Genomic DNA, 22,948 nt, shown 5'->3' on the forward strand with positions numbered 1-22,948 from the left:
GGCTGAACCCACTGATACTCATCTACATGAGGCTGAACCCACTGATACTCATCTACATGAGGCTGAACCCACTGATACTCATCTACATGAGGCTGAACCCACTGATACTCATCTACATGAGGCTGAACCCACTGATATGAGGCTGAACCCACTGATACTCATCTACATGAGGCTGAACCCACTGATATTCATCTACATGAGGCTGAACCCACTGATATTCATCTACATGAGGCTCACTCACATTTCTCCTCAGTCAGTATTATTATCCAGCAGGTATGAACAAGTACAGGAATGCTAACTGCATGTATTGAAACCATGACAGATAAACAGGATGCCTTCAAATACGACATTAAGCAAAGTATTGCTCGAGGTTAAACGTTAGGAACCCCAAAAACATTCAAAATAAATCACTGTAAACAAAGCACCACATAAGCAGGGCCTTATTCCAGATACAATCACAGTGCAGTTTGGTGTCAAGCTAAATGAAATGTTGTCGTGATTATGAAAGGCTTCTGGACGGCAGCAAAAGTATAAACCATTTTTATTAGATATGCATGTTTTAGAGGTTTACCACTAGAAAAAGCATGTACTTCTGAAGCTTTAGAAGACCAGTATTTTTGTTCACAGCTGTTATTTGTCCTTTAGGCTCTTGTGTTTCCTAATACAGTAAAAATTGAAATAGCAAACAGAGCTGCGTTTCAAATCATATGCACATGACTTGTATTTATAGCTGCATCTTCATCACAATCAAACGCATGATATTAACATATAAAAATAAAACTTGACTGATAATTCAAAATCTGCTGCTCGGCCCGCTGCAAAGGGCTCACTGAGCGTGTGACGACGCTATGCTTGAGCATTTTCCTCCTCAGTCTGCTTTCATTATGGACGGATTGAGGGAGAAGCTAGTGAGTCTTTAGACTTTTTAGATTTACTGATACAACAAACTGTACAGCGAAGCAATGCTACCCGAAAGCTGCATGCATTTATATTTTAGAGACTCTCTCAGTCATCACCTGTCCTGCAGGGTCCTTCATGCTTCAAACACAACTATATATTAACTCAGGTAGCAAAAGGCTTATTAGCTGCAGGCTAACAGTTAACTTCTCACAACCTGTCTATCTGACATAAAGCCTGTGTCAAAATCCCAGAAATGTGTCAGTGCTTTTGCATAACATTGGTAGCTTTATCATCCTGTACTTGGCAGATAATCTGTTAAGCTTTGAAATGAACTGTTATTAAGAGAAACACACTGTGTGGAACAACAATATGTGATTAATCCATCCAAAAAAACATATATTTGAGAATTTACAGCGACGTCCGGAGCCGGTAGGAGCTGCTGAAGAAGAAGTCACTTAGCTAGCAGGGTAGCTAACATTCCCTAGCTAGCTTTATAGATGGGTAGCTTCACTAAGCCTGCAGTCACTAACAGAGGATACTGTGAAACCATCCCCTCAGAGGAGCTGCTGACCCTCTCGAGCGGAAGTGGGGAAAGAGTTGGAACTACATGATGCTAATAGCTTAGCTTTATACTTTAGATCTTACTTGTTTGTGATTTCCAGAATCGAATAGCTAAATCCCATTTGAATTTGTTTAAGGGATCCCTTGCTATGCTAAGTTCCGGGCTCGACTAGAAAATGATGTCATCCATACACTGCTCTACACAGTTTGGGACTTGATCTACACTCTTTTGAAACTTTCACAGTGTGTTTGTGTGTGGGCAGTGGAAAAAACAACAACACTTGTCTCTGTTTAAAAGTCTGGTCCAGCCAACTTGACTCCCTGCAGTCCTTTAGCTCTTCATTTCCCTTTGATGTCAGGGCAACAGCCCGTGTAGCTCAGAGACGGCCGTGGAACGATTGTGTTGCAACTGGTTGATTCCCCCTCTGGGATACAGGCATTTACAAAACCTCCCATCCGTCAAGGGTCATTCTGCTGGCTTCCAGATACAGGGTTGATTCTGACAGCTGCGATGCTTCGGGAACATTCAGCTGCGATGCTTCGGGAACATTCAGCTGCGATGCTTCGGGAACATTCAGCTGCGATGCTTCGGGAACATTCAGCTGCGATGCTTCGGGAACATTCAGCTGCGATGCTTCGAGAACATTCAGCTGCGATGCTTCGGGAACATTCAGCTGCGATGCTTCGGGAACATTCAGACGCCCAGCCTGGGTTCCTCTTCACCAGCAACATTATCCCTGTTCATAATCTGCAACAGTGTGAAGCTGGATTCCAACTCTGAACCCTGTGAGACAAGGAAAGAGAGACACATTTCAGAGCCTAAATGGATGAACACTTTGAAGACTAGGTCCTCTGAAATGCAGTGGAGTAAAAGTATAGAGTAAGAACCTCACAATGTACTTAAGTCCAGTGCATGAGGAAATCTACCTAATTACTTCCCACCTCTGCTGAAATGCAATGTTCAATCAGAAGTAGTTGGGTTTGGATTTGTTTCAGGTTTTTTCTAAAGAAAGTGATTACAAGCTCAGGTAAGACAACCCCCTGCAGAAATAAGTCTGGCATCCCACAGATGAACACACACACAGACAGACAGGTTTGTGCCCAAAAACAATAACTAGCAAAGAAAAAACTCTCAAAGGGGGGGAATGCTTCTGGCTGTTGGGTGTGTTAAACACAAACGGGTTTATCAAGGTAGTGTGTGAGAAGCATCTTTCATCGAGTGATACATACTAATAATTACCTTCAAGAACTGTGCACCTTTCTCAGAAACCAGCTGTGTTTCTGACTGAAAGACAGTTCTAAGGGAACGGGTTTCGTCAACTTAAAATAGCTGGGCCCGGAGCGCTGGGCGACGTTCAGGGTCATAAAGCTGTCTCTGTCTCTGTTGATGTTCACCTGAAATGTTTTCTGGTCTTATTCTAACAAAGTGATCACATGACTCCTTCTGATGTCACTGCAGATCTGCTGTGAGCTAGCTCGCTAACGTAGCTAACCTTCAGATAGACTGACAACACTTCCAGTTCTGAGACAGACTCACTCTGAGACAGACTCACTCTGAGACAGACTCACTCTGAGACAGACTCACTCTGAGACAGACTCACTCTGAGACAGACTCACTCTGAGACCTCACTCTGAGACCTCACTCTGAGACAGACTCACTCTGAGACAGACTCGCTCTGAGACAGACTCGCTCTGAGACAGACTCACTCTGAGACCTCACTCTGAGACAGACTCACTCTGAGACAGACTCACTCTGAGACAGACTCACTCTGAGACAGACTCGCTCTGAGACAGACTCACTCTGAGACCTCACTCTGAGACAGACTCACTCTGAGACCTCACTCTGAGACAGACTCACTCTGAGACAGACTCACTCTGAGACAGACTCACTCTGAGACCTCACTCTGAGACCTCACCCTGAGACAGACTCACTCTGAGACAGACTCACTCTGAGACAGACTCACTCTGAGACCTCACTCTGAGACCTCACCCTGAGACAGACTCACTCTGAGACAGACTCACTCTGAGACAGACTCACTCTGAGACAGACTCACTCTGAGACCTCACTCTGAGACCTCACCCTGAGACAGACTCACTCTGAGACAGACTCACTCTGAGACAGACTCACTCTGAGACAGACTCACTCTGAGACCTCACTCTGAGACAGACTCACTCTGAGACAGACTCACTCTGAGACAGACTCCCTCTGAGACAGACTCACTCTGAGACAGACTCACTCTGAGACCTCACTCTGAGACAGACTCACTCTGAGACAGACTCACTCTGAGACAGACTCACTCTGAGACAGACTATATATTTGTTTTAGTTTTTCATTTGAAATGTGTGTTTCATATCCTGTGTGAGTTTCCTCTTCTCTGTTGCTGCTTAACCACTCGTTTCCCCCCAGGGATTGATACAGGTACGTCTGATCTGATCTAGTTTTATGTCATCTTTTTTATCTCTACTTTTTTTTGTTCACTTTTATTTTCCAATCATTTCCCTTTTTTCTGTACGGGAAACTCGCTGTACTAGGATTGGTTAAATGCATAGGTCCAATTTCACCATGTTGGCATGAGCATGTGTGTGACAGATAACGAGGGGTTCTGTCCTCCGAGCCTTCCTCTGATTTTTTTAAAGATGTCTTTAACCCAGTGAGTTTCAGCGATACTCCCCACCTGCAGTGAGATGACTCATCCCCAAAATCTCTGTAGTTCATCAACCTGTCTAACATGGCAACACATCATTAGTGAAGAAAGTCTTGGGTAACGGGAGTTTGCATCAGATTGAAAAAGAGAACAGACCATATTAAGAAGATATCTGTACCGTATTATCTATTGTAGCTCCCACTGGGCTCCCCTCAGAGTTCCCATGGAATAGATTCTGAAAAAGAAATGACCCTTTAAGTTTATTTGACGCTTTTCCCGAACCACAACCCGCAAAGTCAATGAAGAATCAGAATCAGAATACCTTTGATCGTCCCACAGAGGGGACATTTTCATTATTACAGCAGAACGAGCCAAAGACAGCTTAATGTTTCACCAAGATACTAAAATATATACACACAAGAATCACAGTTTACAAAATACACAACAAAGTATAAACAAAGTATAGCAGCCAGATATATATTGCATATTGCAAGGTCAACCCGATCAATGTGAGGAAGTCATTTACACAACATGCATGAATGGGCAGTACAGAATGTTTCTATCACACTAAGAGTTCATCGGTTCCACTTTATGCTTCCTAAAGTTTGCCTGTCAGCACTACTGCAAACTTTACTGAAACCTACCGAGTGTTTCTGTGTGCTGAACACTGCAAGCTATCGCGTAACACCTCTGCCTCTGAAACATGATATGGGAGTGTAGATAATCTGTGCTGCGGTGTTTACATTGTTGGACCACCCTCAAAGACTCCAAGACTCAAATATCTATCGAGTGCTTGTCTACCTGCCATCCAACGAGCGGCGGTTCGACTGGTTCCTGACTGCACGGATAATTAGTATCTACAGACACTCTGAACTCACCGACTGTCTGCGCTCCCGGTTCCACCTCTGTTGCACGAACAGGTAGACCAGCAGGAGCAGATTCAAAACCACGGAGACTATCAAGATGTTCTTCAGCGTGAAGTTCTCTGAGAAAGATCAGAGACAACTTTAATTAGTGTTAGCGGACACAAACATTTGACTCTATGAGGGAACAGCCTTACAATCAACGCCAGGGAATAAAGAGGACGCTTTATTTCTTCATATTTAACTGTTAAAACTGAAGTAAGTGGTAGGATAAATGAGGAAATAGGAAAAACTTAGTAAAGGAATAACAAGGCGGTATTTTAATGTTGACATTATTCACAACAAACAAGGCTACACATTTATTTGGAAGGCCAGGAGTGGCGGTATCTCTCTGTGTATCTCTCCTGTATTTCTGCAGGAACAGCCTCCTAAAGAATGGTGTTTCTAAGTTTGAATTGCCTTCCTGTTTATCCAGCTTCCAGTCAGTATCTCGAGTGACTTTACAGAAATAACTGTGTTTATATCTTTGTTTGTTTCATGGTTTGGGACTGTTGGCCGACCATCAAACATCAGGTTGTTTTATGTCCTTTTTCCCACACTACTTCGTCTTGGCGACCGAACTCTCCTCTTATAAAATAAATACAAGCATTTGGATTCAGGGAGGAAGCTTACCATCTCCAACGATGTTGTCTGAATGTTGGTCTATGACAAAGATAGAAAATAGACATCAGTACAATTGAGAAACTAACATTGTGAAAGGGCATTATTCTTCAAGAGAAGCAATGAAACAAGAAATTTCACTTTGGAAATATTACGAAAAGATCCAAGAAGCATGCCGTCGTGTGAAGTGAAAAGAAGACGTTCTGGCAAAAAGCAAAACTGCATTTCCTGCATGCAGCGCACGTGATTGATTGTTGGGGATTAGTCTTTGTTTCTTCCACTGTAAGACCATGCATCCGTATGAAGCTCAGCGTAGGAAAAATATCTTCACGTTTATTTCAGCCAATCATTGAGCTGCTGACAGACTGTCCTCCCTCTCTTCTATTTGGAGGAATCAAGTGGTGCATGAACGAGTCTAGAACTCAGAAAAGATTGCCGTTTCCCTTTCTCTGTTGAAGGCATTATAGTATAGATGTGTCCAAGCATCAGAGGATATAGAAATTGTTTCCAAAACGAGAAACATCTTGAGCAGCTGGACAACACACGCAGCATTTAGAGAACATTCAGCAGCTGGAGGAAACATGCCACGCTGTAAATACAAAAGGAGGAGACCAAACAGGAACACGGTGAGAAAAGAAAAGGTTGGCTTCAAAAAACAGTTGACGGAAAAATATCTGACCCAAAATCTTTTTTGACAACATTTAAAAAAAGAAAATGGAAAAAAACAATATTTATAAAAAAGTTGGGGAAAACAAAAATGAACAAAAAAAGACAAAAATTAAATTATTAGCTTTCTGATCCTGAACGCCCCCCAGTGCTCCGGTCCCAGCTGTGTGCGTCTCTCTTTAGTGTCCCCTGGTCTCCAGCTGTGTGCGTCTCTCTTTAGTGTCCCCTGGTCTCCAGCTGTGTGCGTCTCTCTTTAGTGTCCCCTGGTCTCCAGCTGTGTGCGTCTCTCTTTAGTGTCCCCTGGTCTCCAGCTGTGTGCGTCTCTCTTTAGTGTCCCCTGGTCTCCAGCTGTGTGCGTCTCTCTTTAGTGTCCCCTGGTCTGCAGCTGTGTGCGTCTCTCTTTAGTGTCCCCTGGTCTGCAGCTGTGTGCGTCTCTCTTTAGTGTCCCCTGGTCTCCGTTGTGTGCGTCTCTCTTTAGTGTCCCCTGGTCTCCAGCTGTGTGCGTCTCTCTTTAGTGTCCCCTGGTCTCCAGCTGTGTGCGTCTCTCTTTAGTGTCCCCTGGTCTCCAGCTGTGTGCGTCTCTCTTTAGTGTCCCCTGGTCTCCAGCTGTGTGCGTCTCTCTTTAGTGTCCCCTGGTCTCCGTTGTGTTGGAGCTTCTTGCAGTGTTTGGTTTCTGCAGCTTTTAGTAAACTGCTCATGTCTCCTCTGCTGAATGTCCTCTAGATGCTGCATGTGTTGAAGAGCTGCTGCAGATGTTTCTGGATTTGTGTTTCTGTGTCTGCGTCGTCTCTGAAGCTGCAGCACGTTTCCACAGCTTTAGTTATTAAACATAAGTTATAAATAAATAAAGTTGAATATATTTTCAGGTAGTAGTTTAGTTAGCTTACCATTGGTTCCTTTAATTGGGCTTGTTCTGGAATTTGGTGCCAGTGTTGTTGCTGTTGTTGTTGTTCTTGTTCTTGTTGTTGTTGTTGATGATGGTGATGATGATGATGATGATGATGATGTTGTTTTTAATGTTGGATGTGTCAATACTTTGGCTTGTGAGGTTGTTGTTGTTGGTGTTGAATCTGAATAAAGGCAGTCAGTCAGAAATACCATGTCATAATTTGGGCTTTGTAGGCAATAAGAGCAGTATAGGATAAAGCACTTCAATACAAAGAGGGATAGGCCACCTGTGGCAGCAGTAGGTACTTTTTAAAGCGAACGTTAGCGGGTAGCATCCTGCTAAACTGATGCCACGTTGAACACCGTGTGGAGGCTTTGCTCTTCATATTAAATTAGGACCCTTATGAAAATGTGTTTCCTGACCAAACCTCACTTCATATTTGCCGGAGTTTAAAATTCAGTTTAGCAAATGTTTGAGAATGTCCCTCTGTGAAATACTCAAAGTGTAATGCAGGTAGAGGAGAGACATGCGTGGAGAAAATGTGTTTCAAAACTGCAGAAGCTACAACAACAGAAGGTGGCGTATGCAACCATGGTTCTCTCAGTGGGCAAACTCTGACGGGGATCAGGAGACATGGACGGGAGGTGGCAGAAATGCAACGCGTCAGCAAGATTTCATCACCACAGGAGTGTTAAGGACCAGGAAACAGGTCACTTACCGGCAACTATTCGTTGATACAGCATGAATACCGTGGCTGTGAACAAGAGCAGACAAGACGTTTATAGAGTGACATCACGAAGGTTTAGAAGTCAATAAGTGAGACACCACCAGGGTGAGACACCACCAGGGTGAGACACCACCAGGGTGAGACACCACCAGGGTGAGACACCACCAGGGTCTCACCGTGGTGGTGTCTCACCCTCCTGAAATCAAGGCCAAACACCACTACCGTCACCTGTGTGTTCTCACATCCATTCATACTGTGAAATCAAAACCAAAGCTCTCATGACACACACACACACACACACACACACACACACACACACACACACACACACACACACACACACACACACACACACACACACACACACACACACACACACACACACACACACACACACACACACACACACACACACACACACACACACACACACACACACACACACACACACACACACACACACACACACACACACACACACACACACACACACACACACACACACACACACACACACACACACACACACACACACACACACACACACACAGGATGTGTACTCACCATATTTGCAGACTGATAAAGCCGGAGAAAAAGAACACAAAAAGACATTAATGAGTATATATTTACCAAAAAGTGTTCTCCGTAAAACCGTTAGAACACAGGATGTTGTTATGAAAGGTTTTTATAGGAAATGAAGATTTAGATATTTACATTTCTTAGTCCTTTTACTTGAGTAACTAAACTAATGAAATGCAGTACTTTCAACCAAGTATTTTTACTGTGTAGTATCAGTACTTTCACTGAAGTACCTGAATAGTTCCGAGTATCTGTGTGTAGACCCTCAATCAGATTCTGCTGTATGGCATAGAGGCAGATGAAGTCATAGTAGGAAACATAGTGAGTGATGGTCCCATTACACTCGGGACTCGTCCCATTTCCATCATCCTTTTGAGAAAACACAAACAACGAGATCATCAGCGCCGTACTTTAAAGAGTCCTCTCCTGCTGATGTTCAGGTGTGTATCAGTATGTAGTGTCTCTACTTTAAAGAGTCCTCTCCTGCTGATGTTCAGGTGTATATCAGTATGTAGTGTCTCTACTTTAAAGAGTCCTCTCCTGCTGATGTTCAGGTGTATATCAGTATGTAGAGTCTCTACTTTAAAGAGTCCTCTCCTGCTGATGTTCAGGTGTATATCAGTATGTAGTGTCTCTACTTTAAAGAGTCCTCTCCTGCTGATGTTCAGGTGTATATCAGTATGTAGAGTCTCTACTTTAAAGAGTCCTCTCCTGCTGATGTTCAGGTGTATATCAGTATGTAGAGTCTCTACTTTAAAGAGTCCTCTCCTGCTGATGTTCAGGTGTATATCAGTATGTAGTGTCTCTACTTTAAAGAGTCCTCTCCTGCTGATGTTCAGGTGTATATCAGTATGTAGTGTCTCTACTTTAAAGAGTCCTCTCCTGCTGATGTTCAGGTGTATATCAGTATGTAGTGTCTCTACTTTAAAGAGTCCTCTCCTGCTGATGTTCAGGTGTATATCAGTATGTAGAGTCTCTACTTTAAAGAGTCCTCTCCTGCTGATGTTCAGGTGTATATCAGTATGTAGAGTCTCTACTTTAAAGAGTCCTCTCCTGCTGATGTTCAGGTGTATATCAGTATGTAGAGTCTCTACTTTAAAGAGTCCTCTCCTGCTGATGTTCAGGTGTATATCAGTATGTAGAGTCTCTACTTTAAAGAGTCCTCTCAGTCCACTTTTATAGCAGACCATATACTGTACCACAGCAGCAGGGACTCTTTAAAGAAACAATCACACTGCTAGGTTTTCACTTACTTTGTTGCCGCAGTCCATCAGCAGGTTACACCCAAACGTGTTTCCAATGTTGCATAATCGCTCTGCAGAGCAATTCATCATGTCCTGCATTGGGAAGAACACACTCAGTCAAATAAAGTCGTTGGTCTTAAACGATGTGATGAAGCGTCAGTGACCCACCTTGGGATGCTCCGTGTCTACGATGCCTAACCTCTGGTTTAGCTTGTCGTTCTGTAAAGTGGAACAGAGAAGAACACAAACAGAACTCTTGTTAAGAACCACTGAATTGTAAAACTGCCCCGGGCATGATGGTCTGGGTCATGGTATGTCAGTCTGTTCTGCAAAACACAGCTGTAGCCAGACCCCAATTACCGCCTGGTTAGCAAAGAGCCTTTCCCCTACTTAAAAAGCCGTGACTGAGCCACGTCTTTGCACTGGGTGTTATATCCCGCCTGGAACTACATATCATTTACCAATCAGTCAGCAAAGACTTCCCTTATTTATATAAAACCACTGAGAACAGAAGCGTACAGCTCAATACTTTAGGAGCTGATGTTGTTGATCATACGTACCCATTTTTCTGGCACAAATAAATCACAACCTGCCTCTGATTGGTGAATCGTGCTCAGGAACACCTAGCAGACAAGACATGTGTCATCAGGTCTGTGTCTCTACGGTCAAATATGAATTATGAGAAGTCATATTCTGCTGTGGGACAAACTTACGAAGAGAAGCAGGGGGGGCACGGGTCTCCATGATGTCATGCTGCCACTGCTGTATCCCTCCGGACTCACACTGGGAGGAGAGAGCAGAGACAAGGGAAACATATCAATCACAGAAACATATCAATCACAGAAACATATCAATCAGAAACATATCAATCAGAAACATATCAATCACAGAAACATATCAATCAGAAACATATCAATCAGAAACATATCAATCACAGAAACATATCAATCACAGAAACATATCAATCAGAAACATATCAATCAGAAACATATCAATCAGAAACATATCAATCACAGAAACATATCAATCACAGAAACATATCAATCACAGAAACATATCAATCAGAAACATATCAATCAGAAACATATCAATCACAAAAACATATCAATCACAGAAACATATCAATCACAGAAACATATCAATCAGAAACATATCAATCACAGAAACATATCAATCAGAAACATATCAATCAGAAACATATCAATCAGAAACATATCAATCAGAACGTTAGAGGGCAATCACAGTATAAATACTACCAAATGAGTACACAGCCAGACAGACAGACAGACAGACAGACAGACAGCCAGACAGACAGACAGACAGACAGACAGACAGACAGACAGACAGACAGACAGACAGACAGACAGCCAGCCTGCCAGCCAGCCAGACAGACAGACAGACAGAACGACAGACAGCCAGCCAGCCAGACAGACAGACAGACAGACAGACAGCCAGCCAGCCAGCCAGACAGACAGACAGACAGACAGACAGACAGACCCTGCTTCTTTATATTTTGTTTATAATTTCTGTACATTTTGTCCCAAATGTATATTTTTTACTTTCTTTTGAAATGCTATTTATTCTAATGACATCCATCCATCTCTCTCTCTCTCTCTCTCTCTCTCTCTCTCTCTCTCTCTCTCTCTCTCTCTCTCTCTCTCTCTCTCTCTCTCTCTCTCTCTCTCTCTCTCTCTCTCTCTCTCTCTCTCTCTCTCTCTCTCTCTCTCTCTCTCTCTCTCTCTCTCTCTCTCTCTCTCTCTCTCTCTCTCTCTCTCTCTCTCTCTCTCTCTCTCTCTCTCTCTCTCTCCTCTCTCCTCTCTCTCTCTCTCTCTCTCAGAGCCAAAGCGGTTGCTCCTTTTAAAAGCATTTTCACCATCCCTTTACCCAGGGGCGTCACTAGGTTTTAAGGACAGGGGGGGCTCAGCCCCCAGGAGATGCACAGGATGTGAGCGAGCGTTTCATTTCACAAACAGCTAACAAAAACTGAGAAATTGCCTCACACTTTGGGACAGATTTAACAGATCCTTTACTGTGTAAATGTTTCGGGCCACCATTACATCTTTAATACAGAACAACAACAAACACAGGAAGTACTGTATGTTCACAGCATCAACAACAACAATCAACCATCACACAGTTACTCTGCCCTATTCAACCAATGCTTCTTATTCATTAACAGCCCACATGTATTATCCAAAACGATGCAAAACAAAGAGCGCTGTGTTCTCACTAAGTACATTTAAAATAACATGCCTACAATTGGCAGTTTCTTGGTGGGTGGAAGCATCAAAGAATGCCGTCTGTTTTAAGGGTGGCAAAGGCCTCTATCACTCTGTTGTGATTCAGGTGCTGAAGTGCGTCTTTTTCATTTGACATGACTGCAAGACTGTGAAGTCTTTTCTGACCCATTGTTTGGCGTAGCCAGGAGTGCAGCCGGCGCAGTACACTAAAGGACCTTTCACACGAGCAGCTGCTTACAGGCACTGTTAAAGCAACTTGGATGGTTGCCTTCAGGGAGGGAAACATGTCTGAATCAAGGAGGTTGTGCACAACATATCTTTGGGTGAACATCCTGCCTCTGTTTTCCAGGGCAAGAAAGATTCTGGCCACCAGAACCTCCTCTGTTTTCAGGTCAATGCTCTAGTGTTTTGCAAGTTCATTCAAGTGTGATTCACTCAAGAAGTTCTCAGATTCGGACTGCATGCCTGGATGCCTTTTAGTAGCCCTGCGTCTACACTGCAAAATCTTTGCTCAAGCTCGCCAACCATCCTATCCACACACGGGAAAAGTAACTCTCTTTCAATGTGTCTGAGCTGCTCAATTCATTGCGTGCACCTGCAGTTGTCTCCAGCACAAAATCACCCATTTCCCTCTGTTTTTGCCTTGTCCTGGCACCTTCTTCAGGGATACTGAGAGTGTGGCGCAGGGCTTTGGTTCTGTCATAAAGCTCTGTGGCAAATGCATCTGTGCGTTTTCCCTTAAGTGTGTCACACACTGCTTGTTTGCAGATCAAAGCTTCTGCCAGGTCTAAAGTCTCTTTCTGAAGGAGCTTGTGGAGTCCTTCGGTTACAGACAGAAGGGCCTGAAAGATCAGCAGTGCATAGACTGCTGAGAACTTATAGAGCTTTGCTCTGAGACCAACAGCCATGGGGGATCTAATAGCAGAAAGGCACTCCAAAATGGCAGACAACGTGTCAAGAGCTGCACTGATTGACCGCAACTGACAAGCCCAGCGAGTGTTTGAAAGTTGGACAAAGTCAACTGTTCTCAATCCAAGCCTTGTCTGAGTCTCCATGAACTTATGATGATTCACTAGGGAGGTGCTGAAAAAGGAGTAAACGCACTCCAACAAGCTGAAAAGCTCCACAGTCTCTGGGATGGCCTTGCAAGTATGGCACAACACCAGGTTGAGACATAGATAGCTTCAGGGTGGAGCCTTCTAAAATGTGCTTGTACACCTCCAGTGGTCCCACTCATGACAGCTGCACCATCATAAGTTTGTGCTACACACTTAAGCTCTGCAAGACCATTTCTTTGAATCTGCTGCTGCAGCTCCTTTGCAATGGACTGGGCATCAAATGACTTAATCTCCGCAAGCGCTAGGAAACGTTCCTTCACTGCCCCGTCTGACACATACCTGACACAAACAGCTAACTGCTCTGATTGGACATCTCTTGCTTCATCTGCCATGATGGCATAGATTTTGGACTTAGTCATTTCAGATACAATGACACTTGTCACTTCCTGGGCACAACAGTCAATCATGTCATTCTGGGAGGTTGCTGAGGTATACTGAGCATTTGATGGGGGGTTATGTTTTTGCAGGAAAGCTCCATGCACGCAAGAACGTTCCCTCTGTTTGTGCTGCCTTTTCCTTCATCATGGCCACGAAAAGGGAGTCCCCGTATCCCTAACATAGAAGTGACTGCAACAATTCTCCTGAGATATTCTCTTCTCTCTTCTCTCTCACTCACATTTGCTGAAGCTATCATCTGTGCAACATTTCCCTGTTTTCTAGTTGCCTGATAGCTCTTCCATGCAACAACACTGTCTTTATGTGTTTGTGTTATCTCATGTTTGTCTAAGATGACTAAAGCTTTCTTCCAGTTCTTGCAACCACTACTGACCAAACTGACCTGACTATCATGTTTGATGTTTTTGCTAAGCACTCTACATGGGAAGCAGAAAGCTGTATTGTGATCGACTGAATATTCTAACCAGCTGTGCTTTTCAAACCAGCTGTGGTGAAATGCTCGCTTCTGCGTACCAAAACTATCTTGTGGGTAGCTCTTCAGCTTTACCTGTCTGCGCCCTGTGTCTTTGTCACCTAAATTAAATCCTGTAGTGGAGTGAGATGCTGCAGCTGCTTCATCGATTTCCCTCTCTTGGTCTGTTTGCTCTCTTTCTCTCTGTAATATCTTGATCTTCCTCTGGCTCTTGATCCATCTCTGGATCCCCTTGCTCTCCCTGCCTTGGCCTTGCCTGTTGATCTTTTTCTCCCACTGCATCTCCTTCTGCCTGACCCTTCAAGATGAATTAAAACAATGTATCTCCCTCTTCGATGGAATACTCTTTTCTGATTGGCTAATGGGGTGTACATTAATTCTGTATAACCTGGACACCTTAAAGTCCCACTAGAAAAGTGAAATCACCTTCCATATCAATGCTTTTATGAATGGTAACCATTAACAACCAGTATCGATCGTCTAACGGTTGATCAGCGTCTAGCTAATGGTTTTATTGTCATGTTTCGTATTGATGGTTTATATTTGTTTTTAACTAATTAAAACCTACGTACAAAAACAATGCGCGGGCCGGTATAAACAAACAAGGCAACCATGACAACTAAATGAACTACGAACTACTTTCTAGAACGACAGCGCCAGGATACACATCAACACATCATCAGGTTGTTACGCATGGACTCCGCTGCGTCCATTCACTTGGTGTAATGTGCACCTCGACGGCCGTTATCCCTTAGCCTACGAATTGAATGAAGAACTGATCAACAAAGAGGCTGATGCCATGACTTTTGCTCACAACACAATCATTGTTTACTCCCAAATATTTTGAAGACGCACAGATTACATTTGGGCACATATGTGACTAAAATGTTTGTAATTTCAAGTCCTGAATAATATGACTTGATTTCTTAACTTAGTCATATTATGGTAGCCTACTCTTGAAAATATTTGGGCCAGGCTAATTTGGCTTATATATCTCTCTCTTGGCTGTCTCCACTTTCCAATCATTGCTCTCCTAAATAAAAGCTCAAGTTAAGTCTTATGTGGTGCACCTGGACTGAAAGGTTTCGTATTTCATATTCATATCGAGTTCCATAAAATTCCAAGACTGTCTGCATCACAAATGACTATCCTGTGAAATCCTTTAGACTCACCTTCCCAGTAGAGGATTCTCCCCTCTCACTCTCTTTGCTCCTCTGCCCTGACTCCTACAGGTCAATAGGGGTGGGGGAGCATTTCGTTCATTAATTACATGGGGCTTTCTGTTGTTAGCTGGGGGGCTGGAGCTAACTTATTGTCACCAACAGCAGTGATCAATACTTACTCTCTTGAAAAATTGTCGTACATCCATTCTTGTTCACGTTCTTCTCCTTATGCTGCTCTAGTCGGCTCTGTGTGCTCTGCTCCCGGTACATGCTGCGGGTACCCGGATGCAGAGTTTGTGAAAACGTGGACTGGATTTCAGTGATGTGGGCGTGCTCTATGAACAGGTGGAATGGATTGGATAACGACGCACTGACCCAGACTCTACCTTTCACTACAGGGAAACTAAGATTTATGACCATATTTAAGTGAATAATGACTGGTTGTATGATTATTTATGTGAACTCATATTCTGGCCACATTATATTGAATTTGTCGGCATTAAAAAAATAACAAATAAATTAATAAATGAACATAAAATTATTTAGGGCTGAAGACCCCCTAAATATATATATATATGAAAATGAGAAAATGAGTTTAATCTCTAGCTGTTTTCCTAATGTTCAGCATGTACTGCCAGACAGATAGCTTTAATTAATGAGCTGCAATAAATGCATCAATAAATATAATTATCTAAAAGTTATATTTATTGATGCATAATATGACTTATGGCTTTAAAAAGACCGTAATAAGTCATATGTACTGTATTACGTTTTGGAACTAAATGGCCCATCGCTGTGTAACCACTCCGGTTTCTCTGCGCATTTCCCTCAGAAAGCACATACCTCTCACTTCAGACTCCGTGCGGCCCTGCTCACACACCTCTCCACTTGTAAACCCTCTCCAGCCCTCACTCAGCTCTAAAACACTCCATAATAATGATGATTATGATGATAATGATAAGGATGATATGAATATGAGGTCTGCTCACCGTGCTGTGCTGTTGAGCTCCTGCGCGCGCCTGCATCAATTATTTACTTTCACTTTCTACCTTCAGCACTCCCCTTTAAGAGGGTGACAACGGCCGGCCTGGAGTTCCCCCCCCCCCGCCCCCACACACTCTCTCTAAGACGGGGAAAGTTACAAGAACTCCCTGTCATGATGTAATGGTCTCAACATCCCCTCATTACATCAGTTAGATCAAATTGATATCAGTTTCACGCTCAACTTTAGCACCCCCCCCCCCCCAAACTATCGTATAGCATACATTCAAATCTGTTTTATGTTGCACACCTTTAGTCCTGATAACGAACCCAACATACCCAGAGTGCAGATGCCTGTCACAGGAGGCAGGACTCAGGTTTATGAATACGGATTTTTATTTAGAAATAGTGCAAAAGAAAAAACGATGAAAAATAAAGATAAAAATAAAAACACTAGAAAATAAAATGCATCTAAATATATTGAGTCACAGTCCTAAACTACGATGGAGAAATACAGGTTAAACATATGACAGTGATTCTTACTGATTTAATAACTCACTTCTGACATTTTCTTAATGGGAACTATATTTATGTCAGGGTTTTGTGAAATGTAAAGTATTTCAAATAGATTTACCCAATGGGTATAAGGTAGTTCCTTCCTGTTCTGGAAACACCTTCCCTATTGTGTTAATTGAATTATATACATCTTAATTATTATTATTATATCGGGATGAAATCCTTTTAGGTTACAGCCAATAAATCAATCCAGTGATACAGAGCAGACAGAAGCAGTTTAGGGTCGGCAAGTTTTTTATTTCCCACGCCGTCACCGGAGGTTAAAGGCCTTCTTAAGAAAATCCACATTTAGATACACTTCAGAAGCATCATCATCATCATCATCATCTTCTGGAGTGTTAACTCAGAAACATCACTGATAACAAACACCTGTTAGAAACCAGCGCTACTATTAATGCTAACATGCTAATTATGACCTGCTGCTAAATCTAGTGAGAGGCTCATTGTCCAAACTGTTGATAACAACCATCCCATAATACTATTAGAATATATATAACAGTAGGTTTTCATTTGATCCTTTAAACTGAATCTACTGTATCCAGCTGTCCCCCCCCTTAGCCTCACACCTACAATGTGTTGGAGCGCTATCCAATAGGAGCGCGCCTGTCCCATAGTGATGTCTCTATGTCCCAGAACTTTGGGATTTTAGCATCTGCAGACCATTGACATGCACTAACACACTACAGGAGGGGTACTACTACCAAAAAGCAGAATAGAGCCTCGATAAGAGACGCAGAGACTCCTGAAAAAGGACACGGGAAAGAGGGGAACTGCGATGGGGAAATGTTTCCTGCTCATGTAGAGGAGTTGTCCGTGTGCAATGTGTACTGTAGAAAAAGTGTTGAGAGGTTTATCAAAGACTGAGTGTGTGTGTGTGAGTGTGTGTGTGTGTGTGTAACAGAGAAAATAAATGTAAATGGGCAGAACAACAGTTTGAAAAATGAGCCTCTTAATAATTAACCTGAGACACAAACAGAGGAGGTCCAAGGTTATTTAAAACACCCCCCCACAGACACACACAGACACAGACACAGACACACACACACACACACACACACACACACACACACACACACACACACACACACACACACACACACACACACACACACACACACACACACACACACACACAGACACAGACACAGACACAGACACACCATTGCATTGAGCTGTTTTTCTGAACCTCTGCCACACGCGTGATTCAGGGAAAGGACGTTAATCTGTCGGCTCTCATCCGGAGAAGAAGACAGGAGTTAGGGCACGGAAATCAGGCCTCGATCCGAGTTACCGTCACATGGTTTAAGTGTCATTTCTGGTTTCAAAGTGAAGTTAACAGATATAACCTACTGCTCTTTAACATGCCAATAAATCCACATTTCTGAACAGTATTCATGGTTGATTCAGACTGAATGCACAAACACTACAAATCGTCCTAATATTCAATATATTTGCTCAGAAATCTTCATTTTGACTATTAAAGGGGATTTCCGTGCATTCAGAAGGTGTTGGCACAGTTTTGCTGGATTGAGAACCCATGAACGATTCTCTAAGTGATTGTTGCCGCCTGGAGGCTTTGTCTCCGTGCTGGAGCTCCTGCACCGACCCCGGATAAGACCCTCATAAGCACAAAAAACCTCCAATCTGTTCCTGTGAATGTAACAACTGTGACAGGAGGAGCCATACTGACGGGGTGAGAGAGGGACCGGAAACATCTGGTTGCATTTGTTTGAAATCTGTTACAGGATTACTGCCTTTTGTCTCCTTCCTAAACTAATAAACCAGTGGACTTTATGGTTCATTTCCACTATCAAGCGTCCAAGAGTCAGACTGATCCCTTTTACTTTGCAATGTGTGAGCGAAACTGCAGATTCAGACCCAACATGCAGTCACATTGGAGGAGCATTTTTTGCATTGCGGTGCAACGGCACTCTCAGTCCTTTTCTACGATCTGAAGAAAACACAGCTAACCACAGGGGGACTTTTGTAAAAAATAAAACATGAATTTGGGGAGACGGTTGGGGGGTGGGGCACTCAGGACCATTAGAGAAGGTTTCTATGATTCAGCAGAAATATTACAATTGAAAAGTCCCTTTAATCCTCACTTCCTTCTTTGCTCCATCTTCCCTAAACAGGGCTATAAATAAAACAATCATCACTTTTAACTACAATTTACTATTTAACGCCTGATCGCTGTCCGAAAACTGCCTGGATACTGAAGAAATTCCACTGCTATGAGGGTTTTCAAACAATGAAACCCTGATACTCACTGGATAATGAACCTCATCATAGTTACCCCTAATCTAAAAACCCACTCTTTTGGAACAGGTTTTATTTTCTATTATTTAATGTCTTTAGAGGCTGGTCTTCAGTTCACTTCTGTTGTGTTTTTATTATGTAAAATCCCTTTGTTCCTCTGTATTCAATCAGATTAGCATTCGGAAACCAGAGCCCAGTCTGCTCTGATTGGTCCACCTGCTGTGAGATGTCCCGCCCATCATGTACAAAGTGTTGGAGCGCTAGCCAATAGGAGCTGCGCGAGGACAAAGGAGTCAAAAATGAGACTCTAGATTATTCATTTAGATTATTTTAACCAGAGACAACATTAAATCACTATGACTTAAAATAAATTAATACAGCTACTTAACGAGCACTTTGATTTTGAGTGGGATTTTGTTCTTTACTGTGTTGTTTAAACTTTAAACCAGTTAATGCAACAGAGATTGAGCTTTATAATGATTGTCCAGAGATCAGGTGATGAAAGCAAGTCAGTACCAGGAAGGACTTTATAGAATAAGAAAGGAGTTTGAATTTGTGAGAAACGTTCCCTTGATAGAGATCCATCTCCTTTAACACCTCCCTTCCTCCAAGTGTTCCTGGTCTTTAACACGACCCCTAACTTTTCACTCTTAGTGAGATTTAAGAGACTCTTAATGCTGTCTGCCAGTCGTCAGGCAGATTAACCTCTTAAAGACTTCCTCCTCTCTTCAGTGCTGACCTGTGCTCCCTCTTACTTTAAAAAATCCACCGTCACAGTTTCATATTCTCACAGAAAGTGGAGTTTTCACTCTTCATAAATCTAAATCTAAACGACAGAAAAGGCGCTGAAAAAAGGAAGTACAAAACATTTACAGAAGAATATTTGTTAGCTTTGTCCTGGCTTTTTAACTTTTAGTGGAAGAATGCAAATCATGTCGATGGGAGTGTGGGTGGAGAGCGTCTTCTGAACCAGGCCTAAAAGTTATGTTATCATCTTTGATATAAAATGCACTTTTGTTAGTTTATTCGATGCTTTAAAGCCCTTAAAATAATCTGGTGCAGGAATGAGTCAGCATTTTAGCACTTCCTGTCCACCTTTTGTTCAGCAGGATAATCTGCACATATTTCTGAAGTAAAAAGCTAATGTTGGGCTATAGAGGAACTACAGCACGGTCACATGACTTCACCTCACCACCGCTAAGCTAAAGGAGGCTAATGTTGGGCTATAGAGGAACTACAGCACGGTCACATGACTTCACCTCACCACCGCTAAGCTAAAGGAGGCTAATGTTGGGCTATAGAGGAACTACAGCACGGTCACATGACTTCACCTCACCACCGCTAAGCTAAAGGAGGCTAATGTTGGGCTATAGAGGAACTACAGCAACATAACATACCTTTAGCTAAGCGGTGGTGAACGTTGTAGTGTTAATATGTGGAGATTATCCTGCTGAAGTGAACGCGTTATTATCATAAACTTTTGTTTTCAGAATTAGCGAGGTAAGCTAGCCTGCTAATTAAGTTTTAAAATCCAATAGAAAAATCCCATTAGTTTATCGCGGAGGGAACCAGGGAGATGCTGCCTTTAAGGAGCACCACGTCATCCCTGCACCACTCTATTTAATATCTGGATAATGGGTTCTGTTTGATGGGATGATAGGGTCTTTGTGGTGGTGGTGGAGAGCTCAGCCTCAGAGCTGCTTCTTGCTCTGGGTCGGGCCTTTGGAGGAAGAGGAGGGTTTGGCGTCAGCGGAGAGGACGGTGATGATGTCCATTAGGGCTTTTTTGATCTGACCTCCAAACCTGTGGGAGTCCTGGAGGGGAATTAACAGACAGTGGGAACAGAGAATGAGATTCAGAACCACAGAGAGGAAGCAAAGGTGGCTGAACTTTGAGAAAATATGTTTTGAGATAGCAGTTAACGTCAAGGAGGGTTACACAGACAATGAGTTTGAATTTGACATTAAGATGAGAATAATTTGTAAAAAAACAACAAATAATAAAACTATTCAAAAAATTACATTAAAAAATTATTAAAACTAATTAGGAAATATTTTCAACAAATATTTAAATAAATCAGTAATATAAGATTATTAAAACATTACTTAAATAAAATAATAAACACAAGACAAATGAAGTTGTAAAGAAAGGTGCATAAATGGTATTTTAAAATCCACATTAGAAATTAACATTATCAATTAATACATAACAAATGAATAGAAGTATTTTAAAAGATAAAATGAGAAGAATAAAATATAAAAAACACAAAAGTTTAAAACGTAAATATTTCAGCAGTGGCTCAGTACGTAGGGGCTTGGACTGGGAATCGTAGGGTTGCCGGTTCAAGTCCCTAAACAGACTTGAAATATGGAAAGTGGACTGTTACTTTTTTGAGGTCCCAGTTCACCTCCTAGGCCCTGCTGTGGTGCCCTTGAGCAAGCCACCAGACACCTCCAATCCCCCCTCCCCATTGCTCCCCGGGCGCTGCACAATAGCTGCCCACTGCTCCCAGTACTAGGATGGGTTAAATGCAGAGGACACATTTCACTGTGTGCTCTGCTGTGTGCATGCATGCGACACTAAAGAGGGTTTCATCCTCCCATTCTATCAATGAGCATGTGAAGTATGAACATCCCATAAATGGTAACAGTGCAGAAGCACTGATCTCTCAACCCTTGGTAAATACTGCTGGTCTTTGAAAAATAAAAGTGAAATGAAAGCAGACAAAAATGCAGTGACTGTAATTCCCTCTTCCTCTGAAGTGCTGTCAGTACTGTGTAACCATGGCAACTGTTCCAGAGCCAGACAGCCTTTTCATTGGCTGCCCATTACCGTCAAATAAATGGGCAAGTACTTTTCTGTAAACCCCTCTCAAAACATACGGGTTTTCAGAAAAACATTCAGAATGTGTCCTACTACAACCTTAATCTCTCAGGCTCTATAGCAGATAAAAGCATGAGACACAAAGCCTCTGAGAGCTTACTTCTTTGGCTTTGAACTTGACTGACTTGCTTGGCGATAATCTATATAACAAACAGTGTTAGCCAACAGTTAGCCACGTTAGCTTGGGATAGCTTGTGTTCCCGTTAGCTCCCGGGTTGCATCGCGTTAGCTCCTGTTAGCTCTGAAGCTAACCAACGGCTGTGGGTCTGAACCGGGTGGATCGATATGATGAAGGGCAAAGCATTTTATTCGTCACATGATTTAAAAAAATCTCTGTCACTCACCCCAAGAGTATTTCAGCAAATCACAGTGCATATAACGCGCCACGAAAAAGACGACACCGTTCAAAATGACACAGACGTTCAGATGTTCAGGTGTATATCAGTATGTAGTGTCTCTACTTTAAAGAGTCCTCTCCTGCTGATGTTCAGGTGTATATCAGTATGTAGAGTCTCTACTTTAAAGAGTCCTCTCCTGCTGATGTTCAGGTGTAAATCAGTATGTAGAGTCTCTATCAGTCAGACGTCTACTTTAAGAGTCCTCTCCTGCTGATGTTCAGGTGTATATCAGTATGTAGAGTCTCTACTTTAAAGAGTCCTCTCCTGCTGATGTTCAGGTGTATATCAGTATGTAGAGTCTCTACTTTAAAGAGTCCTCTCCTGCTGATGTTCAGGTGTATATCAGTATGTAGAGTCTCTACTTTAAAGAGTCCTCTCCTGCTGATGTTCAGGTGTATATCAGTATGTAGAGTCTCTACTTTAAAGAGTCCTCTCCTGCTGATGTTCAGGTGTATATCAGTATGTAGAGTCTCTACTTTAAAGAGTCCTCTCCTGCTGATGTTCAGGGTATTTAAAGAGTCCTCTCCTGCTGATGTTCAGGTGTATATCAGTATGTAGTGTCTCTACTTTAAAGAGTCCTCTCCTGCTGATGTTCAGGTGTATATCAGTATGTAGAGTCTCTACTTTAAAGAGTCCTCTCCTGCTGATGTTCAGGTGTATATCAGTATGTAGAGTCTCTACTTTAAAGAGTCCTCTCCTGCTGATGTTTTGTAGTTCAACATTTTGGT

At 42.6% G+C, this 22,948-nt stretch overlaps 2 protein-coding genes across 9 annotated transcripts in view; both read right to left on the reverse strand.

Annotated features, from left to right (window-relative positions):
* Window positions 1–524: 524 nt before the first annotated feature.
* On the reverse strand, window positions 525–16,180 carry LOC134878069 (uncharacterized). 8 transcript variants are annotated; one of them, XM_063903856.1, is made up of 14 exons: window positions 15,303–15,906; window positions 15,133–15,186; window positions 10,448–10,517; window positions 10,295–10,357; window positions 9,903–9,953; window positions 9,744–9,827; window positions 8,724–8,859; window positions 8,476–8,487; window positions 7,903–7,938; window positions 7,183–7,365; window positions 5,642–5,671; window positions 4,985–5,091; window positions 4,285–4,341; window positions 525–2,245 (listed from the first exon to the last, which is right to left on the reverse strand). In XM_063903856.1, exons 1-14 carry the CDS (start codon window positions 15,323–15,325, stop codon window positions 2,156–2,158), a joined length of 996 nt encoding a protein of 331 aa, XP_063759926.1. In that variant the 5' UTR covers window positions 15,326–15,906; the 3' UTR covers window positions 525–2,155. The 8 variants fall into 8 exon arrangements, with proteins under 8 accessions (XP_063759926.1, XP_063759931.1, XP_063759932.1 ...); XM_063903861.1 differs by lacking the exons at window positions 15,133–15,186; window positions 15,303–15,906 and adding an exon at window positions 16,113–16,180; XM_063903862.1 differs by lacking the exons at window positions 15,133–15,186; window positions 15,303–15,906 and adding an exon at window positions 15,967–15,986.
* A 716-nt stretch (window positions 16,181–16,896) lies between these two features.
* Window positions 16,897–22,948, reverse strand: part of cpt1a2b (carnitine palmitoyltransferase 1A2b) — a 38,517-nt gene continuing 32,465 nt past the window's right edge. Inside the window, 1 exon segment of the mRNA XM_063903837.1 lies at window positions 16,897–20,753. Within this exon segment, the coding sequence (XP_063759907.1) occupies window positions 20,631–20,753 (123 nt within the window). The 3' untranslated portion in view covers window positions 16,897–20,630.

Source organism: Eleginops maclovinus, chromosome 16, assembly GCF_036324505.1.
Source record: "Eleginops maclovinus isolate JMC-PN-2008 ecotype Puerto Natales chromosome 16, JC_Emac_rtc_rv5, whole genome shotgun sequence".
Lineage (NCBI taxonomy): Eukaryota > Metazoa > Chordata > Actinopteri > Perciformes > Eleginopidae > Eleginops > Eleginops maclovinus.

Excerpts from the sequence above, each read along its gene's own strand:
- LOC134878069 (XM_063903856.1), bottom strand. The coding sequence starts at position 15,325 with ATGTACGACAATTTTTCAAGAGA. Across the intron at positions 9,954-10,294 it reads TATTTGTGCCAGAAAAATGG|AACGACAAGCTAAACCAGAG; the intron begins GTACGTATGATC and ends TCCACTTTACAG. Across the intron at positions 8,860-9,743 it reads TGATGGACTGCGGCAACAAA|GATGATGGAAATGGGACGAG; the intron begins GTAAGTGAAAAC and ends TTTTCTCAAAAG.